This window comes from Polypterus senegalus, chromosome 2, assembly GCF_016835505.1.
Source record: "Polypterus senegalus isolate Bchr_013 chromosome 2, ASM1683550v1, whole genome shotgun sequence".
Lineage (NCBI taxonomy): Eukaryota > Metazoa > Chordata > Cladistia > Polypteriformes > Polypteridae > Polypterus > Polypterus senegalus.
Window position 1 is genome coordinate 269,054,558 of NC_053155.1, and position 22,666 is coordinate 269,077,223.

The window sequence follows — 22,666 nt, forward strand, 5'->3', positions numbered from 1 at the left end:
AAAAAAATTCAAGAATTTGTCATCTTTGAATAAAATCATATTAAGGAGGAAATAATACATTGTCTCTTTGTCGTCACTTTGTGGTTTTAATTTGCACTATTAATAAATATAAACTGTGGGTACAGAAGATGAGAGAATCACAGACTGACATCAGAGGGACAAACAGTGTCTACTTTTTCTGAGCTTCTAATACAATGTGCATATGCGTGCATTGCAGTGGGAGAGGCAGAGTAGAGCAGCAGGACTTCAAGATACATTAAAATATACAGAAAAATGCAAATCATGTATTTATTTACTTATTTGTCTGTTTGTTTATCTTTTCTGTCTACTGTTAAGGAGTGTAAGAAATAATCATTAACAACAATAATATCTTAGCTCATAATGTCAACATGTCTTCTGCAACAGACATAGAGGCTAATCGGGAGAAAGTCTTTTTTTCACATTTTCATACATTTAATATGCATCACATGGAAACCAATTTTCAAGGAAGAGAATGTATGATTTCTTCATAGATTAAGCCAGCAGTGCCTTGCATTTTCCTTGTGTTACATGCTACCTAATACCAACAGACAGAAATGTCTTGGTTGAAAAAAGTGAGATTTACCATTATTGTGATTGTCCTAAAGAACAACTACAACAAGCCACATCTTTAACATCTGGAAAAGTAAGCACTGGCAACATGTTTAGAAAAAAACAAGAATAATTTGTAAAAGATTTTAAATTTACAATATTTTAAATGGATTTTTACATTGCTTTACAATATACCAACACTGGATCCTGAAATGGTTGGCATTTCACCTAGCATTTCACATTTCTGCCTTGCACCCAGATTTGCTGGTATATGTTCCAGCCTGTCACGATCCTGAATTGGATTAAGTGGGTCTGAAAATAAAATATTTTGTTATGTAACATGGGATTATTGTGGTCAGCGTAAAATCAAAGAGCATTCCCAAAATAAAAATAACAGTTTGTGTGAACTAAAGGCATTTTCAAAGATAAAAAAGATTTTATGGATTGTTTTTAAAGTTTGGCAGAAAAGAAGAACTATTTTGGAAAGCATGTAAATGCATATCAAATACAAAACTTTTTGGTAATGATGTTTTTCCCACAAAATGAAACAAGAAACCATGCCATGTAAATGCTCATCCTTTGCCGTCACTAAAAGATCAATTTAAATCAAAGGATTACATATGTGTTCAATTGCTTAAGTTAGTAAAATGAAAAAATTATAAACACAGTGCCTCCACTAATACAGGATTCAAGAGAGGTAAGCTAGTGCTAATACTGAGTTATAAAGGGAGCAGTGGGCATTATGCATTTGGTTTCTTGGGATCATATAAGCCCACCCTTTTGTTTGATAACTGGTGCAAATTACAAAACAAAGTGCAAGAAGAGCAAAAAAAAATATTACAAAAACCCTAAATCATTATAATTCCAGAGAAAAAAGGGCAAAGTACGCTTTAGTTTAGTTTTCTTGATATGATAATTCAGAATTACGGTATGTCCAAGACACTTTCCTTTCAATTCTAGCCAAAAATTCACGGATTATGGGCTAAGTGTGAGGCCAGGCCTGCAGGACAGGAACATATAGCAAATGCAAACACGAAAACTGCTAATTGAATTCAGGTGTTTCTTGGACATGCATAAGATGAAAATGTTCTGCAGAAGCCTCAAAGCAAGCCTTCAGAGTACTGAAAATAACAGTAAGACAAAATAAGGGTGAAAATGAAATTAGTAAAGCTGCCTATTCTAATGCAAGGAAGTATAAAAGCTGAAGCAGGCAAGCAAGCAAGACAGAGCTCTACTCCACACAAAATTATAGGCACATGCAGACACGCTCACTGTAATTCATAAAAAGCCAAATAAAGTGGCCTAATCAGCATGTTTTGGGATCTGGGAGCAACCCTGGAATATCCAAATGAGACCCATGCAGAGAGGAAAATGTGCAGACGGTGCCCACATGCAAATTGAAAACAATGATAACATAACACAGAACTTTATTTGTTGCTGGTAGAAATTTGGCTTTTTATAGAAGCTCTTTAGATAGATAGATAGATAGATAGATAGATAGATAGATAGATAGATAGATAGATAGATAGATAGATAGATAGATAGATAGATAGATAGATAGATAGATAGATAGATTATAGTCTGGACACACACTACTGTCACTACAGTCCCAGTGAAGCATTATGCAGGTCTATTGATGTTGGTATAAAGGAGCTCAGCAGGATTTATTGGCACCCTTCTGCTGAATAATTCAATGACGGAAAGTCCTCAGTGTTAGTGTGTCAGAGAGAGAATGTGCAGACTTGTTCATAATGGCACTCAGTTTGATTTTAATTGTCTCCTTTGCTACTACATCCAGGGGGCCTGATTGTACCCCATAATTGAACCTGAACCATAATTTGGTGGAGTGAAGTGATGTTACTGGCCCAGTAAACCACAGTGTAGAAAATTAAATTGGCCATCACAAAGTTGTAGAAGATGTAAAGGATGTCTCTTCCCACATTAAAGGAATGCAGTGTTCTAAGAAAAACAAGCCTGCTCCTCCCTTTCTTATATAGTTCTGCTGTGTTATGAGACTATAGTCCAAAATGTCATTAATGTGGACTCCCAGGTGCTTGGAGGAGTGTGCCACCGCTATACAACCACTCTCTGAACACTGACTGGGCACAGAGGTGCATTGGTGTGATGAAATTCAATAACCACTTCTTTGGTTTTTTCTGCACCAAGACACAAACTTCTCCACCTGACTCCTATACTCAGGCTCATCTCCATTATTGATACACACCGTAAATGCAGAATATTCTAACAATTTCTGAAAATGACATGACCTGGTATTATAGGTGTACAGAAGAGAGAAGAGAAAAGGAGACAGGACTGTTTCTTGTGGTGCTCCAGTGTTTCTCACATCTGTATTAGAAACACAGTTCTTGAGACTCACAAACAGCAGTCTGCCTGACAGATAGTCTATTATCCAGGACACCAAAGGGTCACCCACCTGCATAGCTCTGAGTTTATCCCTTAACAAGGATGCCTGGATGGTAATGAAGGCACTGGAGAATCAAAAATCATAATCCTCACAGTGCTACTAGCTTTGTCCAGGTGAGAAAAAGCCTTGTGGAGCAAATAGATAATTTTACCCTCCACTCCAGTCTTTGTCTGATAGGCAAACTACAGTGGGTCCAGGTGGTCTACCACAAGAGGACTCATATAGTTCAGGACTGATGCAGTGACAAAGTATCACTCCATAAATGCATGTACCATATAACTACTATTTAATATAATGTTTAAAAGTTTAATAGGATGAGCGTGTAATTAAAAATGTGACTTGTCAATTGGTAACTAAAATAAGATTTAGCTATCTACCTTACTTCAAACAGTCCCTTTTAAAAACTTACCATGCATTACCAGAACATATATTAGGACCATTAGAGCTTGAAGAAGACCACGTGTAGTTCAGGAGGCCCTGTGTATGATTATCAGGTATACATGTACCTTGGATAAAAAAGGAAAGAAAGATAATTAAAATTTAAATTCATATTCATTGCATGAATATGAAAGCAGGGAAATGAAGAAACTCAAACTGGAACCAGAAAGCCAAACACTGCAGTCTTGTTATTTTCAATGTGCTGAATCCTGAACAATGATTATTCTGCTCTATAAACTAAGCAAAGATATTTAGAACAACAAAGTACTTTATACATTCAATAATGTACATCATACATTCAATGCACACACTCTTAAGAACACAGTTAATATGGCATGCTCTTAACATATTATGGTTTTTGCAAACTGTTAATATAAAATATCCATCCATTTGTCGATGTTCTGAATGTGCTTAGTCTACTATTCATCATTTACTAGGAACTAAAAGCAAAAGCCAAGCCTTAATGGGATACCAGTTCATTATAGGGCTCACTCACATACTTACAGCAATCTTTCACACAGAGTCAATTATGTGACCAATCACTTAGAACTGCAGGTAAGTTAGCAAAAACTGGAGAATCCAGAAAGACCCTAAAATACACACAAGTAAGCATATGAATTCCACACACCCAGTGGTCTGATTCAAGTCTCTGAAGCTGTGAGGCAGAAGCAAAAGTCACTGCCCGCCTGTGTAGCTCAGAACTACAGAAAACTTCAGAAGAGGTCATCCACTACCTATCCATTACCTGGATAGGAGACCATCTAGGAAAAACTTGGGTTGCTGCTAGAAGAGGTGTTGGTGAGGCCAGCAGGGGGTGCTTACCCTGTGGTCTAAATGTGGATTCCAATGTCCCATTGCAGTGACAGGGACACTGTGCTGTAAACATGGTGCCATCCTTCGGATGAGACATACAACAACAAGTCCCGACTCTCTGTGGTCATAAAAGTTCTCTGAGCATCCTTTGTAAAGGGTAGGGTGTATCCTGATGTCCAGGCTAAATTGCTCTCCATTGGTCTAGTCATTCTGGCCCCCTAATCATCCCCTGTCTCTGACTATCTCTCTAACCACTTCACAGCTCATGTAAGGTTATTGTACTGGTCCAAATCATCCAGGTGGATGCTACACATTAGTGGTGGTTGAAGAGGCTCCCACTGACTAAAGTGCTTTGAATCGTGAGAAAAGTGGTATATACTGTAAATGTAAAGAGTTATTATTATTATTATTATTTGTTGCAAATTCTATTAACTTACATTAAGTAATATTTTACCACAGTATTACATTGTCATTTACCCAACATACATGCCAGCAAACCTCACAGAAATTTCTAGAAAAGATTTTGTGGTATCCACAGATTTCACAGTATATTTCAGATTGAGAAGCCACTAAAATGTAGCTAATATTCTTCACACCTACTGTATATATAAATCCATTTAAGTGATATTATGGTGGAATTTATTAAAACAAAAGAAAAATAGCTCAGGCATGGAGACTTGTGTCAAAAGTTCACCAAGTTCATCCTCTGGTTTTAAGCCAAAACTAATGGATTAATCTAAGGGGCTGTGGTGGTTACCATCCAAGGCAATCTTCACTTAAGAGACCTGCTGACTAAAGCAGTGTATAGATAACACAAGAACAAAGGGAATTCCCCATTGTGAGACCACCTAAACTATAAGTTTTGGAAGAAATAAGTTGATAGGACAGGCGAGCTTTGTTGGGCTGAATGACCTGTTCTCGTCTAGAGTGGTCTAATGTTCTAATTCTTTGAGATCCTACTTATTGTAGGAGTTACTATAAGCTTAGCATTGTCCAAAGAAGATCTTCATCTGCTCTGTGGAACTCATAGTTAAATCCACTTTTAAAGACAGGCTATTTGTCAGCATGAGGAACTCTGCCATGCTAAAGAATGTGATATTATCTGATGAAATCAATAAATGATGCTTTAAGACTGATGAAGCTGACAGCTAGAGGAAAGGAGACATTGTTGAGTCATCCATGCCATCTAATGTGAGGCCTATTTGCTAGGCAGTTAGTTGAAATATAGCAATAGCCTTAAAGCTAAGTAAGAAAAATGATATGCAGACTGAAAAATTGTATTATTTAAATTGAATTAATTTTAAAACCTGACTACATTCTAGTGTTTTGTGTACACTTGTTCTAAGTTTTCCTTTTCTGCCTTAGAATCAGTGGAGGAGAAAATATTTTTAAAGCTAGAAAATATCAGTAGTCAACCAGAATAAAATCCAAATGAACACATAAGGACAGTCAAAAACAAAAGAAGATATAAATGTCAAAAAATCCAAATAAATTAAAAACAAGACTACTAAGCAAAATATAGGTGAACTTTGGGGCAAAGATTGAAAACCTATGGCATACCTAGACTAGAAAAAAAGCACTGAAACTATAAGCATGATAAACTTAGTGATTAAAGGAAGACTGAGAAAGCCGTGGTTAACAATCAAAATCAAATCAGATGACTGATTTGTAACTGCAGAGGCCAGACAACTGAAGGGGAAGATTTGGTGAGAGAAAAATTGCACAAATGAAAAATAGCGAGAGACAAGATAATGTCAAATTGTGTCTATAGGAGTTTTCAAGGATATAGTAAGATAATTGCTGATGGAGACCACAAAGAAGCTGGCTGTATCACTACATACTGCACATGGCAGGAAATCCATAATTCTCAATCTTCAAAAGAAAGCCTGTATGTATTTTAATTTCCTCACATAATCAGATGTTCAGGTTCAATGCTTTATTCCAAAATGTTAACTACTGTGCAATAATTCTGAACTTGCATCCTTCTTATACAAAAGATGAACACAAAACAATGTACACTTACCCACAGACATGATATTTATAGATGTAATACTGATTACACTAAATTTGTAATTTGTTGTTGTTGGAAGGACTACAACAGCTGTACAGTTAATCCCACTTAAAAAAAGCAAAAAAATACATTTTAAAATTTAATTAACAAGTAATAAAACATTGCAATATATTTTTACCTTGGTATAAAAACAGAAAATCAAGTTTCCAAAGCAAAATATACTGTATTTGTCTAGCAAAATAACTACTAAATTGTAGTACACAATTAATTGACATTTAATAATATTCTGCAAAAAGTTACATTTCCCCCTGGGACAATCTATCTATCTATCTATCTATCTATCTATCTATCTATCTATCTATCTATCTATCTATCTGATTTTTTTTTTCCAGTTGCTACTGATTTAGCACCATATATGATATACCATTCAATTCAGCTTGCTGTCTTGGTATGCAAGATATCAATGTTTTTTGGGGTTCCCCCCTGTAGGACAGGACTTCTTCCATGCCTTATTATTGACTACAGTATATCCATATAACGTTATACAGTACATCTATCCAGTGTTACTTTGAGTGCATAAGACTGTTTTCTTATATTTCTGTTGCGAGTGCTGCTCTGCATCAAGTAATTTTCCAGAGACACAACAGACTGGCGACAAGGATATGATTGTGGGACAGAGTGAAAATGGGTAATCCTGTTACTGCAGCTGTGGAGTTTAAGGTGTCTGAGGAGAGTTTTTCTAACTTTGATGAGAGGCTTGAAAACATGTTTGTGGCAAATGCTATTGCTGAAGAAAGGAAAAAGATGGTGTTCCTGAGTGTAATCGGGACAAAGAACATTGCACTACTAAAAGATATCATAGTCCCATGAACCACAATAGAAAGGAGCTTAGAGTAGCTAACCACCATGCCACAGGCACATTTTGAACCAAAGCAGAATATAGTGGCTGAAAGTTATGTTTTTTGCAGCAGAAAACAGCAAGGTATGGAGTGTTTGTCACAATATATAGTGGCTTTACAGGGATTGGCAGACCATTGTCAGTTTGGAGCAACTTTAGGAGAACACTTGAGAGATCAGCTAATCTATGATTTGGCTGACGGGGAACTGCAAGGCTGGTTGCTAAAAGCTGTGTATGAAGAAGTGCTAAGTAAGGACAAGATGGTGGATATTTGAAAAAATTAAGAGTGCACCACCTCCAGCATGAAACAGTTTCAGCTGGTAAAGCCATTTAGTACTGGCAGCTTGGTTGCCGGAAGAAGAGTGACAGACAAGTGCTTCCATTGTTTGGGGATTGACCAAATGCCTATTATGTCCCTGCTCATGGATTTTAAGTATAATGAATGTGTAAAAGTGGGACATTTGGCTAGGGCTTGCCAAAGCATGGCAGCTGGTGAACGACAGCCGTCATTTCCAAATCTTTGTGGCCGGAGCAATGAGGATCCTGTGAGCTGGATCACCCTCAGGGAATTGCGCCATGCTGCCATAGTGCCGTAACTGATACTCCCACACAATGCACGTAATGTGCCTCATTCTGGACTTCGTGAGCAACTGCTCATTTGACACAAAGTCAAACCAGCAGTACCCAAGGATTCTTTTTTTTTTTTTTTTTATTAATTTTATTGCACTCCATACAAAGCAATCAAGTTTTTACAAAAAGAAAAATAGAGTTAAGAACAGATCGATCCCCACCCTTGAAGGAGAGAGCAAGCCAAACGGCATAAAAATTTTACAGCTTTTAAACATACCTAAATTAATAAATTCTCTGTGCTTCATTAACTTATTTTAAAATATTACTGATTAGATCCTGCCATGTTTTGAAAAAAGTCTGTACGGATCCTCTGAGTATTTGATTTTTTCCAATTTCAAATAATATAACACATCGGTTTCCCACTGACTTAAAAGAGGAGAGTTTGGGTTCTTCCAGTTTATCAGAATAAGTCTGCGTGCCAAAAGTGTAGTGAATGCAATCACAATTTGTTTGTCTTTCTCCACTACCCAAGGATTCTGTGAAGAGACACAGTACTGAAGGAGTCGAGTCTTCGTCTCAGGTCACTGGATAGCATCCATGTCTTGCAGCCATATAGCAAAACAATATTATTACAATCAAGGCTATTTAGACTTTCAACATTTAAATTGAAGTAAATATTTTAATATTTAAAATGGTTGATGCAGCTGTTCTGATTTACAGTATTATGTATATCTAATTCATCATGTAAATCATTACATTTCCTACGAATACCATGAATTAGGGCACCTCACACTAATTACAGACTTTTTATATTATAAGTAATACCTTTTTATTTCTTTATTTCTTTTTATTATGCACACAAAAAACAAACAGGACCAAAGCAAAAATGACCAACACACCACTTATATTAATATACAGTGGAACCTCGGGTCACGAACATCTCAGACCACGTACAAGTTTGCCAAACTTTTGCATCTGTTCACAACCACACACTTGGGCGATGATCATGCCAGTTTTCCTTCCCGTTCATACGCGCTGATGATTTCCGCACGTGTTCAGTCTCTCCCTGTGCATCGAGCGAGAGGGAGAGTGCGAGAGAGCAAGTGAGAGCGAGAGAGTGCAATGTTACTTTTCTTGGTTGTTTATTAAATTACAGATTTTTCAAATGTTCATGTTTTTCCCTGTGCTTAAAACTCATTAAAAAACGGTGTTTACAGTGTGCGGTTCGTAAGGCTATAGCGTGAATTCTTGCAATGTTACTTTTCTCTGTTCAAGGTTTTCTCAGTGTTATTCAATGTTTTTACATTTAGTTTACTATTATGCTGTGCAGTCTTTGGTATAATTAACTATTTTTGTGCTTACAAATCTTTAAAAATATATATTTACATACAGTTCGTACAGTCTGGAACGGATTAATTGTATTTACATACAAATAACGAATTACGGTCGTGACCCAAGGTTCCACTGTATATGTCAAATAAATAAAAAATAATGACTCTAATAATGCCAATGATGGACATTTTTAGCTGACAAATGGAATTTTTCAGTCAATTTTCTTTGCTTTTATTTTAACTATAGAAACAAAAAAATTACCTCTGATTGCGTACTGGACATGCAAGTGAATAAATGTTCTGAAATATTAGAAAAAACAAATAGGTAGATAAAATGCCATTAAAATATAAAATAAAAACAATACAATTGCAAAAATGAACAAATAATCTAGTCAGGTATAGACAATTTCTTTCAATAGTCTAGACTACAACTGTTTCACCAAAAGACAAATGTATTTTATACACGTATGTACATGATATTAAGCTGTCTGAAATCTATTTGCAACCTTTTAAAATTACCTGTCATTGTGTACAGAGCTCTTTTACTTTTGTTTAGTTTTGTAATTTTAATTTTACAGTTTGTTGGAAGTCATATTCATGCTGAATAATGTAGTAAACGGGCAGTATAGTGATGCAATTATTAGTACTAGTGTCTCAATACACCTTGGTTCATTGCACAGCATGGCCGCTGTCTGTGTGGTACTTCAACATCTTGTTACATCTCATTTCGCACAGACTAAGTTAACTGGATGTTGAAAATTGGCTTTGTGAGAGTGAGCGTAAGCATGAGTGTGGGTGTATGTGATGTGAATGTGCCTGGCAGCATAGAGATCCCCCTCTTCTGGAAATGTTCCTGTTGTGGACCCATGTTGGTTTCCATAAGCTTAAACAGGATCATGCCTGTTAAAAAATGCATATTTGCATATTGTAAATGTATACTATGAGTTTAATACAAGTGCATTTCTCAAAAACAAAAGTAATTAAACTTTGAGATGATCACAGCAATGTATAGAAATTACCTGTGAAATGTTTTGACTTGTCGCATTCCTAGAATAAAAATGTGTAAACAGTTACAAAATGAAACTCTAAGTAAAGCTCTTAAACTAGTAGAAACAATAGAAATAATGATTTTTTTTATATTCCTCCTACATATATTGCTACTATAATTAGAACATAAAATGACACATTTTCCTTCAAAATGCATTCCATTTTCTTTCAAAAATAAATGTAAACTGAATGTTTGTGATTTTATTTTATGGAATTGAATAATCACATATACTATAAATGTTTTGCTTTCCATATTATCGTTAATTAGATTTAATATATATATATATATATATATAAATTGAAAGTGATAAATACCCATTAATTTTTGATAGAGTGTCATTCAACTGTTAAAACAAAAGCCAATAAATAAGGAACCATTAAGGCCTTGCTATAAATTGAATTTTAAGGATGATTTAAAAATCATTATAATGGTCAGAGGACAAAAACAACTACTAGTAAATGTTTTAATAAGACTTTGATATTTATCGTATTGAAAAAGAGCAAAAGCAAAAACACATTTTTCAAAAAAAAAGAAGGCTAAACTAAAGCACACATACCCCCAGTTTCTTAACAGTTTAATTCAGAGTCAAGTGGCATAAAAACAAATCTCATCAATAACATCGTCATTTTGATTGAGGCACTAAACACACTTTAAATGAGCTACTTTAGTTTTGCAACCCATCCAAGTAAGCATCTGTTTCAGCACTGCCCAAAATAAAATTTTTTTATTATTATGATGATGATGAGGTGACGTACCTACATTTGAGAGAATTAGAACAGTAAGTTCTGGATGAGTTTTATACAAAATTCTCAGGGAGGATGCTTGATGAGTCCATCTTTATAGATACAGCCATACAGTGGGCTCTGTATAGACTCAGAGTGGCTTCATAGGGTAAGTAGTCCTAATACATGTTACAGATTATAAAGGAATTACTGTACATTGTCAGGCAAATGAGTGCATACTAGGGAATGTAATGTATATCTAGGCAGAAACAGGGAAAGATGCCTAACATGTGGTAAGTAATGAAGAAATGAGGAGTTCAGCATGAATGCTTAAGGACTCAAAATGTACAAATGAGAAAAGATCATTTGCTCCCTCGTCCTTCTTTGCTTGGCTAGTAGTTGAACTACATGAAACGGACCCAGTGTGAGAAAGTGTGGGTGTGCATGTGAGCATGCCTTGCGAAAAGACTTTCTGAATTGTTTTGCTTCTTGTTTTTCATTTGAAGAAAATAACATTGCATACAATCTGATGGAACTTATACAATAAATGACTTCATAGTCAAACTAGAAAAAAAGAGGAAAAGAAAAAATAACATCAGAAAATTAAAAAAGAAAGCAGGGTCAACAAGAGTCAAAACCTAACAAAACAAAACAGAATTAAGCTCCCACCTGAGAGAAACAGAACAGAGCCACAGGCATAGGCAAAAATGGAGGAAAAAATAGAAAAAGAAGAGAGAGTGCTTATTCTAGGTTGAAAAACACAAATTTACAAAATAAATATACGTTAAATGCATCTACTAAATATATAACAATCCTGTGCAGAGGTGAGCGCACTCACTAAACTGCAATTCTTGCAAAGCCATTGCTTAGAAGTCAGTAGTTTGTGAGCAGAGCATAATGTGGCCCACTCTCTGTCTTCCCTTTTGGGGGCTGCTATGAAGAACATCTGGGCAGTGCTGTGCCTTCATGTGGAGTCTTTTTCAGTCTCCATTTCATTTGAACTAACACACTCCCGCTGGTTTAAGTCAAGGGATATGCAATGGTACTAATAAGCAAAACAGGGCTAATGTTGTACAGACTGGGATAGGTTCATCTTTTCTTGTAAACATAAACTTTATCGCCAGGTAACATAGTAGCTAGGAATTTCTCTTGGTGTTACATCCATACACATAACAAGGTACACAGAATTAAACAACACAATTTACAGTACATTACACCATCACACCATTATATACAATACACTAATGTAGGCTCACACTCTCACACGATAATATTTAAATAAGTCCTATATAAAGTAAACAAAATTTATTATTGAATCAATCAAGGGGAATAAAAATCAGAAAGACACAGAAGAATCACAGATTGTGTTTAACCATAGTTACTCTCTATTTCTTATAATACTCTTTTATTATAATTTTACTTGTAAATTTTTTACATTTTTTTTTCTTTAGGTTAGATATAAGTGTTTTTAGAAAAAAATAATCCTTTTTCTCAGCCAATGCAAATGTATTGCATTCTAAATATTTTGTTTGACTTACTTACTTACGAGGCTGTTCCAATATTCTACCAAAAAATGTATGTTCAATAACTTACAAATCCTGACTAACCTCTTTTAAGATATCCTCCTCAGCAGCATTAGGTTTTGCAGTTAGATTTAACAAGGTTAAAGCTGTAAAAAGCAGAAACATACACAACTTAAGCATATTCATTGAGTAAGTTAACAACTAAATTATACACTGGAACTGATTAAATGGTATCTTTTTAACTTTCTGATAGACTTATGACTCACCAAATATTTTATACTTGTATTGTTTAATCAGACAGCTTTGAGATAATATAGTGTACAATCATTTATAGCTGATCTATGTTGTCCTGTCTAAGTAATTTCAACCTTCCCAGCAGTTTGCAGACACCTGGCTGTCACACCTATATGAGCTTCCTGGACATCCCATTCCAAAAGCATCCAACTGTTCTAGGAAGGATTTCCACAAGATTCTGGAGTGCATCTGTGGAAATTCTTTTGCATTAAGCCAAGAGAACATATGTGAGGCCAGGTACTGATGCTGGTCAAGATGACCCAGCTTGAAGTCGGCATTTCAATTCATCTGAAAGTTGTCCCACAGGGTTAAGGACAGATGTCTTTGCAGGCCAGTTGAGTTTCCCCACACCAGACTCATCAGACCATATCTTCATGGACCTGGTTTTGTGTGCAGAGGCACTGTCATGCTGGAATAGAAAAGGGCCTTCCCCAAACTGTCGTAACAAAGTTGAAACAGCACAATTATCTGAAATATCTTTGTAAGCTTTAACAGTACCCCATGCTGGAACCTAGCCCAAACCCTGAAATACAGCCCCTGGCCATTAGGGCTCCTCCACCAAAATGTATAGTATTTTCTATGCAGTTTGGAGGGTAGCATTCTCCTGGCATCTGCCAAACCCTAATTTGCCCATCAGACTGCCAGATAGTGAAGTTTGATTCCTCACTCCAAGGAAGTACAGAGTCCAATGTCAGCATGCTTTACATTACTCTGGTAGAACCTCTGCATTACACATAATGATGTGTGTGCAGCTTGTGTGCAAACTTGCGTGCAGCTCCCTGACCATGGAAACCGATTTAATTAAGCTCCTGACACACAGTTATGGTGCTGATGTTGCTTCCAGAGGCAGTTTAGAACTCTCACCATGGGTGATACTACAGAGGACAGGTGATTTTTACACACAATGCATTTCACCTCTCAGCGGCTTCGCCATTTGATTTTGCATGGGCTACCACTTTATACCTGAGCTGTTGTTGCTCCTCAACACTTCCCCTACACAATAATAGCACATGCAGTTAACCACGACAGATCTAGCAGAGCAGAAACTTCACATATTGATGTGTGGCAAAGTTGGCATCCTATGACAATGCTGCATTTAAAGTCATTGAGTTCTTCAGTATGACCCATTCTACTGCCAATGTTTGTTAATGAAGATTGTGTGTCTATGTGCTTGATTTTGTGTACCTGTTAACAAAGGGTGTGGCTGAAACACCTGAACTCAGTAACTTGGAGGGAAGTCATACTTTTAGCCATATGGTCTAACTCTTCATGAGGTTTGTTAGGAACATTATTTTTAGTAAGTAATTCAATTTAATTTAACAGCAGAGAGGCACCACTAGTGAGGCTGCTACAGCAAAATACTATATTGCAGAAAACAAATCAGCAAACGCTAAATTTGTAATGTTTGGATGTTTGTAGCCAAAGTAATGTTTAATAGTATAACAACTAAAATTTGACGAACATACAGAAAGCACACACAGCAAATGGGATGCCTTCTCCAGGTACAACTAATTATTACATTTAAGGTCAGTCCACTTCAGTGCCTAATTGTGGAGTATTACACGGGCATCACTTAACAGCAATCACAAGCTCTGGTCACTTACAGTATGTATGAGGTGCCTTGAAAATTTAAGAACAAAGGAGGCTTTACAGGAATTCTGAAAAAATACATTAATCTTCAATTAACAAGTCTGATTTCATAAATGTTGCCTTAGAGTTGGGACTGGCATAAAAAAGGAAAGAGAGATTTGGTAAATTAAGAGTATCAGGAGTTCATGCCATATGAAAAGTAATTCATTTGAATTTGTCCATTAAATATTATTCAGAGTTTAACTCATTAATGATTCTTCTATAAAGTAATGCAAACATAAACATGACAAGAGCAAATGTCAAAAACAAAAGTGATTTTCTGACAAACCTCAAAGAAAAATGTGTTGCTACATATGCTTTTTAAAGAGTCTGTGTAAATGAAAATGTTCTGAATATTTTTGGTATATTGGCTCCAGCAGACCCCCGTGACCCTGTAGTTAGGATGTAGCGGGCTGGATAATGGATGGATGGTATTCAATAATTCTTGTGGAACTGATGTAACAATGTTTGAATTTTTATCTTTAATAGTTTAAAAGTTTTGACTTTTCAATAAAGAGAAAATGTGAATAAATTTAGTATGTGCACCTGGTAAGATAAATCAGAGCAACAATAATATGATTGTTTTAAAATCCTGTGCTAAAATCCCCCTAACTCACTAAAATTCTCCCATTTTTTGTTATTTTGTAATAAAAATATCCCCTGAAAACCCACACCATGTCCCATCCTCTCCCCATTATGCTACAATAGTAGAAGTGTGAACCTTCAACTACAGGGTATTAAAGCTGTGGAACAATTTGCTGGCATGTTTTGAACCTTTAAATCCGGGCAGAAGACCCAGTATTTTAATCTACTGTATGCTGATTACAGCTGGTTATTAGCTAGCTATGTTTATTGCATTTCAGTTTGTTAACCATTTGGACAAATACAGCACATATGTATTACAATAACTAACTCTGACCTGTTTGTCTTCTTGTGGCACTTGTAACCACTCCTATCCTAAAAGCTGTTTTCCTGTCTTTGGGAAAGTCTCCAGAGATACTTGGAGCCTTGGAATCCAAGGATGAAAGGATTTTTTCACTATATTAGAATGCCCATGAATGAAGTGTATACTGTAGAATGTCCAAGAGAAGGTGGACATTCATATATTGTAAGGCTGTTTTGAAATATGACTGTGTCTGACATTGTTTATGACATTGAATTACGACCACCTATGGACCCCCAGTTGTTTATTTTCTCCAGAATTCCGGCTGACTATGGATTTTTCTTTTTTCTTTTCTTCCCTTCATTGTCGGGTCATTTGTCAACAACAACTTTACTGGACATATATTGTTAGGATGATTTCATGCCAATTGTTTTGAAATTGCTTTATTTTATTGTGAGGTAAATTAGTTTATATATTTATGTGTGTGTAAAGTTTGTAAATTTATTTTACCTGTAAATATATTACAGCACCCTGACTCTGCAGTCAATAACAAACTCATAAAAAAATTGAATTGGGTCAGATATCCTTTCTTGACACTTTCCAGATTCAGAAAAACTCATTTCCCATGTGTTCTTTTCTAGAAAATTATTTGTGAATTTTGTGAAATTATGACGTGGGAAATAGAGACCAAGATAATTATTGGCTATAAAATTCACATTGACGACTTGGGAGAATAACCCTTTGCGATATTTATGGATCATACTTTTAATGTGTCCTATTTGTTCTTCAGGCATGTTGTCCACTTTTTTAGTATATACAATTTCATTCTAAGGGACATGAAGGAAACAATCATAAACTGACACAGATAGTTACACATACTACAGTATATATCCATTCTTTTATTTGATGAGGGGAAAAAAAATATCAGACGAAACACTTCCTGTAATACAAGAATATATCTCTTCTAAGCCACCATGACTTAAAAGTCCAACAATGCAATAAGAAGTTATCATTCAGACCAAGACATTCACAGACACAACATGCTACTGAGAACTCTAGCAATATAATGGCTTTTTGCGTTTAACAACACAACAATTTAACAAGATCCCCAGAATGGAACTCCAATCCTTTTTACATCTTGATTTGCAGAGGAGACAACCTAACTCCAAACACTAATTGACGCTGACTTAATAATTCTCAGACAAGGTCAAATAATTGCAGGATCAAGTAGGAAACCAGTAAACCATGCCATGGAAGCCCAGAAAGGCTTTGGGTTAGACCATGACAGGACCAGCAGTTTAGGATAGCAAAGGTACTAGTGCGCTTCACAATAAAGAAGACACAGGAGTACATCTACTTGTATTTACCCACTTGTGGTGGGACTACAGACACTAGACCGTGGTGTGTTCAAATATTCTGGCACGATTCCTTATCAGAGAGGCATTACAAGCTTTGATGTAGTAAAAATGGAGATACTGGTTTATTAAGATAATACCTAACCAGCATGCAAAAAATACTGTGAATGGAAATATTATCTGACCCAGCTTGTCCAGAAACAGGCCTTCAGTTTGTGGCCAAGATGTCTAAGTTGCTGATGCTGTCGGAAAATGTGTGTGAACAAGGAGTTGAACTCATAACTGGGGTTTACAAACAGCATGCTCTCCACAGGCTGCATCTCACACTCATGCAACAGAAAAAATATTATGAGAAAAGCATAAGAAAGTGCAAAGAAATACATTTCTACTGACTCGATTTCAAGATCAGGTTCTGCATTGGTGACATTTTTAAAACATGTCACACAAACGATGTGTACAAAATCAGCATCAGCACAGCAGTGAACACTAGACATAACTTAACTACTGCATTTAAGATAACATTTTGATATTTACATATTTGTGTTACATATAATAATTTCTTGCTCAAAAAAAATCAACATTTTTTACTTGCTTTTATGAGGGTAAACATAACCCTAAGGAGGTTAATAGCACACTAAGACATAATAACAATCATTTCCCTTACCTCAAGAAGTACTCTATATGGACAAAAGTATTGGGACGCCTGACCATTTCACCAATATGGAATTCTATAGACTTTAATATGAAGTTGGTACCATCTTCTTGGAAGGCTTTCCACAAGATTTTGGAGTGTTTCTGTTGGAATATGTGCCTATCAATTCTGTAGAGCATTTATGAGGTCAGGCAATGTTGTTGGACGAGAAGGTCTGGCTCACAATCTCCATTCTAGTTCATCCCTAAGGTGTTTGATGGGTTTGAGGTCAGAGCTCTGTGCGGGACAGACAAGTCCTTTCAGACCAAACTCATCCAACCATGTCTTTGGTATGCTGAAGCATTACGATCGTCTTTCACTGTAAGTAAGGGGCCTAGCCCAAGCACTGAAAAACAGCCACACACAATTATCCCTTCTCCACCAAACTTCACAGGTGGCACAATGCACTCAGGCAGGTAATGTTCTCCTGACATTAGCCAAACCCTGACTGCCAAACAGAGAAGTATGATTCGTGACTCCATAGAACATGTTTCCACCACTCCATCCGACGCTTGGCAATGGATTTGGAGATGTGAGGCTGGCAGGCAGCTACTCAGCCATGGAAACCCATTCCATGAAGCTCCTGCCATACAATTATTGCACTTACATTAATGCCAGTGGAACTCTTCAGTAATGGAATCAGCAGTGTTGGCAACTTTTATGCATCGTGTACCTCAGCAGCCATTGACCCCGCTCTGTGACTTTACGTGGTCTTCCACATCGTGGCTAAGTTGCAGTTATTTCTAAATGCTTCCACTTTCCAGTAGTACCACTTACAGTTGACCATGGAATATCCAACAGTGATTAAATTTCACGAACCATTTTGCAAAGCTGGCATTTTATCACGGTACCATGCTTGAAGTCATTTAGCTCTTCGGAAACACCCATTCTGTTTCACAAATGTTTATAAATGGATACTGCATGGCTAGGTGCTTGATTTTGTACATCTGTGGCAACGGGTCTGATTGATAGACCTGAATTCAATAATTAAGAGGTGTGTCCCAACACTTTTGTCCATATAGTGTATGCTATTGCAGCTATTGCAATTAATAATATTCAGCAACTGAAATTCTAAATCACATTAACAATATAGTCCAATTGGCTTATTAGATACAGTACATAACAATATGATATCCATTTACACATTGTTAAAAAAGCAAATGGCACACTCACATTTATAGTGACAAACTGAAGAACAGTTACCACATGATGTCTGGTTTCCTGAAACATAAGTTTATAATATTACTAATGCAGGTTATGAAAAACAGAAAAACTAGTAGATCGGTTAAAATTTGAATTCAATTGGAAAAGCTATACTTCTTAAAAATGTTTAAAAGGTAAGTTTGTAAACAGTTTTGCTTATATACAATAATTATGTAATTTTGACAACCTATCTATTATAACAGATATTCATATTTTACATACTAGTGAAATAAAGCACAGCTCTTTACAGATGCATTAAAATCAGTTTTCATAAATACCTGTGGTTGTTGAGTAACAATCTTGAATATTAGCTGTAGTGAGAGAAGCTGATGCATTGTTTTGACTAAACAAAAACAAAGGTTAAAATAAATGAACAATGATTCCATTTTAATAGACTTACTGTTCACAATAACAGATTTTATTTTCACTTAATGGATTACTGAAGCATTGAAGCTTTGCACTAACTTTCCATTTTTAGTAGTTTGCACATTTTCAATATTTTTGTATTAAACATCTGTCAATTTAGAAAGGCATCCCATTAATAAAATAATAATAATAATAATAATAATAATAATAATAATAATGTAAGGGCCAAATCCTTTAAGTTAATGTTTATGGCAAATACGCTTTAGTCTGTTTAGCTTGAACTTGAATATAATGTGGCTTAACATAGATAATGGAAGATTCAGTTTAACTCCCTATGAGTTATAGAAAATGGAATGTTCACAATCTTAACTCTGTGTGACAGTAGAATAATCCATAGATTAAAGTTAGACAGCTTGAAAGAAACTTGAATGGTCAGATAGCACTAAGGGCATATAGATTGCTGACCGTCTGCTGCATACAATAATGCATAGAAACCTTAAGAAATGTAAACTAGATATTTAAGCAGAATATCATAAGTGATCACTGGAATTTATGAGTACTTTATATTGACTTCCCTGCCATACTTTAAAACAGAATGTAAAAATACTATACCGTAATATTATAACAGTCAATTAAATCGCCAAGACAATATGGTTTCAGTAAAAAGCAGTATATTGTTTGAATAGTCACTTCTCAGATACTGTACATCTATCCTCATCATATAATTAACTGTTTCGTCAGTTACATCTTAGTTAAGAAGCAATGCAAGTATACTTTGACAATGGGCAATACCAAAGATTTATGATTTTATAGCACAGTAGCGGCCAACAGATATATCCGCATCAGTGTATCAAGAACTGTACATCTGGTGAAATCTTAAAGCACTCATATATCATAACTGTATCAAGAAGGAGCCAGCATCTGAAACAGCCCTGACCTCACTCTCTTACAATTGATCCCAGAGGTTTATTTTCTTATTGTCAATTGGCCATTGTTCAGCAATGAATTAATAGATAGATATTGTTAGCTTCCATTTATGTTAACCAGTTTGAAACTATTTTGTTTTTCTGTATCTTTAAACAAATCTGTGTCTTTATGTGTACACATTTTGCATTTAGCAATTTGTAAAGATATACTTGCATTTTACCTAAGGACTTGTCACAGTACTTTGTGGCTGCACTCAGTAAACAGCACTATACGAAAATAAACTGATTTGAAAAAAACTGAATAATTAGCAAAGAACCAGGAAATGCATGTGTCTGTTAACAAAGTCACTAAAAACAAAATATACTCAAAAATGTGATTTGCTGTGAGAGTTAAACTGCTGTTGTAGTCAGACATAAATTGCATGGAGTTATTAATCAGACTACTATTATAAAAGCAGAGTCAAAACACTAAGACAGACAATCTTGTCAAGCTGAAGTTGCTATGAATTGGAAGGCAGAATGAAAAAACCTAAATAGCCAAAACATACAGTGGTGTGAAAAACTATTTGCCCCCTTCCTGATTTCTTATTCTTTTGCATGTTTGTCACACAAAATGTTTCTGATCATCAAACACATTTAACCATTAGTCAAATATAACACAAGTAAACACAAAATGCAGTTTTTAAATGATGGTTTTTATTATTTAGGGAGAAAAAAAAATCCAAACCTACATGGCCCTGTGTGAAAAGTAATTGCCCCTTGTTAAAAAATAACCTAACTGTGGTGTATCACACCTGAGTTCAATTTCCGTAGCCACCCCCAGGCCTGATTACTGCCACACCTGTTTCAATCAAGAAATCACTTAATTAGGAGCTGCCTGACACAGAGAAGTAGACCAAAAGCACCTCAAAAGCTAGACATCATGCCAAGATCCAAAGAAATTCAGGAACAAATGAGAGCAGAAGTAATTGAGATCTATCAGTCTGGTAAAGGTTATAAAGCCATTTCTAAAGCTTTGGGACTCCAGCGAACCACAGTGAGAGCCATTATCCACAAATGGTAAAAACATGGAACAGTGGTGAACCTTCCAAGGAGTGGCCGGCCGACCAAAATTACCCCAAGAGAGCAGAGACGACTCATCCGAGAGGTCACAAAAGACCCCAGGACAACGTCTAAAGAACTGCAGGCCTCACTTGCCTCAATTAAGGTCAGTGTTCACGACTCCACCATAAGAAAGAGACTGGGCAAAAACGGCCTGCATGGCAGATTTCCAAGACGCAAACCACTGTTAAGCAAAAAGAACATTAGGGCTCGTCTCAGTTTTGCTAAGAAACATCTCAATGATTGCCAAGACTTTGGGGAAAATACCTTGTGGACTGATGAGACAAAAGTTGAACTTTTGGAAGGCAAATGTCCCGTTACATCTGGCTTAAAAGGAACACAGCATTTCAGAAAAAGAACATCATACCAACAGTAAAATATGGTGGTGGTAGTGTGATGGTCTGGGGTTGTTTTGCTGCTTCAGGACCTGGAAGGCTTGCTGTGATAGATGGAACCATGAATTCTACTGTCTACCAAAAATCCTGAAGGAGAATGTCCGGCCATCTGTTTGTCAACTCAAGCTGAAGCGATCTTGGGTGCTGCAACAGGACAATGACCCAAAACACACCAGCAAATCCACCTCTGAATGGCTGAAGAAAAACAAAATGAAGACTTTGGAGTGGCCTAGTCAAAGTCCTGACCTGAATCCAATTGAGATGCTATGGCATGACCTTAAAAAGGTGGTTCATGCTAGAAAACCCTCAAATAAAGCTGAATTACAGCAATTCTGCAAAGATGAGTGGGCCAAAATTCCTCCAGAGCATTGTAAAAGACTCATTGCAAGTTATCGCAAACGCTTGATTGCAGTTATTGCTGCTAAGGGTGGCCCAACCAGTTATTAGGTTCAGGAGGCAATTACTTTTTCACACAGGGCCATGTAGGTTTGGATTTTTTTCTCTCCCTAAATAATAAAAACCATCATTTAAAAACTGCATTTTGTGTTTACTTGTGTTATATTTGACTAATGGTTAAATGTGTTTGATGATCAGAAACATTTTGTGTGACAAACATGCAAAAGAATAAGAAATCAGGAAGGGGCAAATAGTTTTTCACACCACTGTACTTCTTCACAGATTAAATATGTAATCTCGGACAAAGTGCTACTGGTGATGTGCTGGAATTTAAAGGAGGTGTTTGTGAAAAGAATCATGATACCTCTTGGGAGGTGGTGCTTAATAACCATTAAGGTCTTTTAGTAACCCATTCTAAAATGCCGGTGTGACACACTTAAAAATTAAAAGGAAAAAATTTAAAAGCTTTCTCAGCCAAAGAAATAAAAGTAAAACACCCACATGAAAATAAAGGTTACAAGTTCACCTTTCCAAATATTAAGAAGTCTCATGAACTGAAAAAATGTATCTCTCTAATATAAAAAAAAAAATCCTGGAGAGAAATAGTAGGGCGACAATACATGATCTTCACAGTAAGATCACGGAAGACACTTTAAAAAGAACCGTGAGACTAGAGAGACTGGCCACGGAGCATCTCGCGGGGTCCTAAAATATGAGACTTTGTGCCAAGAGTTTGAAACAGGACCGTCTCGCAATGCCGTAGAAGATGAGATTCTTGCAAGACACACCCTACTTACAAATAAATAAGAGCAAGGGTAGCCAGCAAGACACTCAGTCGTGTTTTGGCTTTGAGGACACACAGATACAGGGCGCTCAGCACATATAAAGCGTATAAGGGCAATACGTTATAAATGAAATGTAGACGACAAAACGAAGAAGAAAGCAGCATGGAGAAAACAGACTCAAAAGCGGTGGAGAGACAAAAAAAAAAAAAGAATAACAGGTGCAAATTCAGAAAAAAAGCAAAGTAATTATCAGCCCGGAACAAATGGAATTGAAAAAAAATCACGTTTGAGCT

At 36.1% G+C, this 22,666-nt stretch overlaps 1 protein-coding gene across 4 annotated transcripts in view; it reads right to left on the bottom strand.

Annotated features, from left to right (window-relative positions):
• The window catches only part of adgrg2a (adhesion G protein-coupled receptor G2a), a 177,728-nt gene that overhangs the window by 46,268 nt on the left and 108,794 nt on the right, over positions 1-22,666 (bottom strand). For all 4 annotated transcript variants that reach the window (XM_039745531.1, XM_039745530.1, XM_039745528.1 and 1 more), the window contains 8 exons: positions 18,683-18,747; positions 18,375-18,422; positions 12,434-12,495; positions 10,419-10,447; positions 10,076-10,103; positions 9,319-9,356; positions 6,270-6,364; positions 3,405-3,501 (listed from right to left, as the gene is read on the bottom strand). In XM_039745531.1, coding sequence (XP_039601465.1) covers positions 3,405-3,501; positions 6,270-6,364; positions 9,319-9,356; positions 10,076-10,103; positions 10,419-10,447; positions 12,434-12,495; positions 18,375-18,422; positions 18,683-18,747 — 462 coding nt within the window. The remainder of the gene's footprint in view (positions 1-3,404; positions 3,502-6,269; positions 6,365-9,318; positions 9,357-10,075; positions 10,104-10,418; positions 10,448-12,433; positions 12,496-18,374; positions 18,423-18,682; positions 18,748-22,666) is intronic.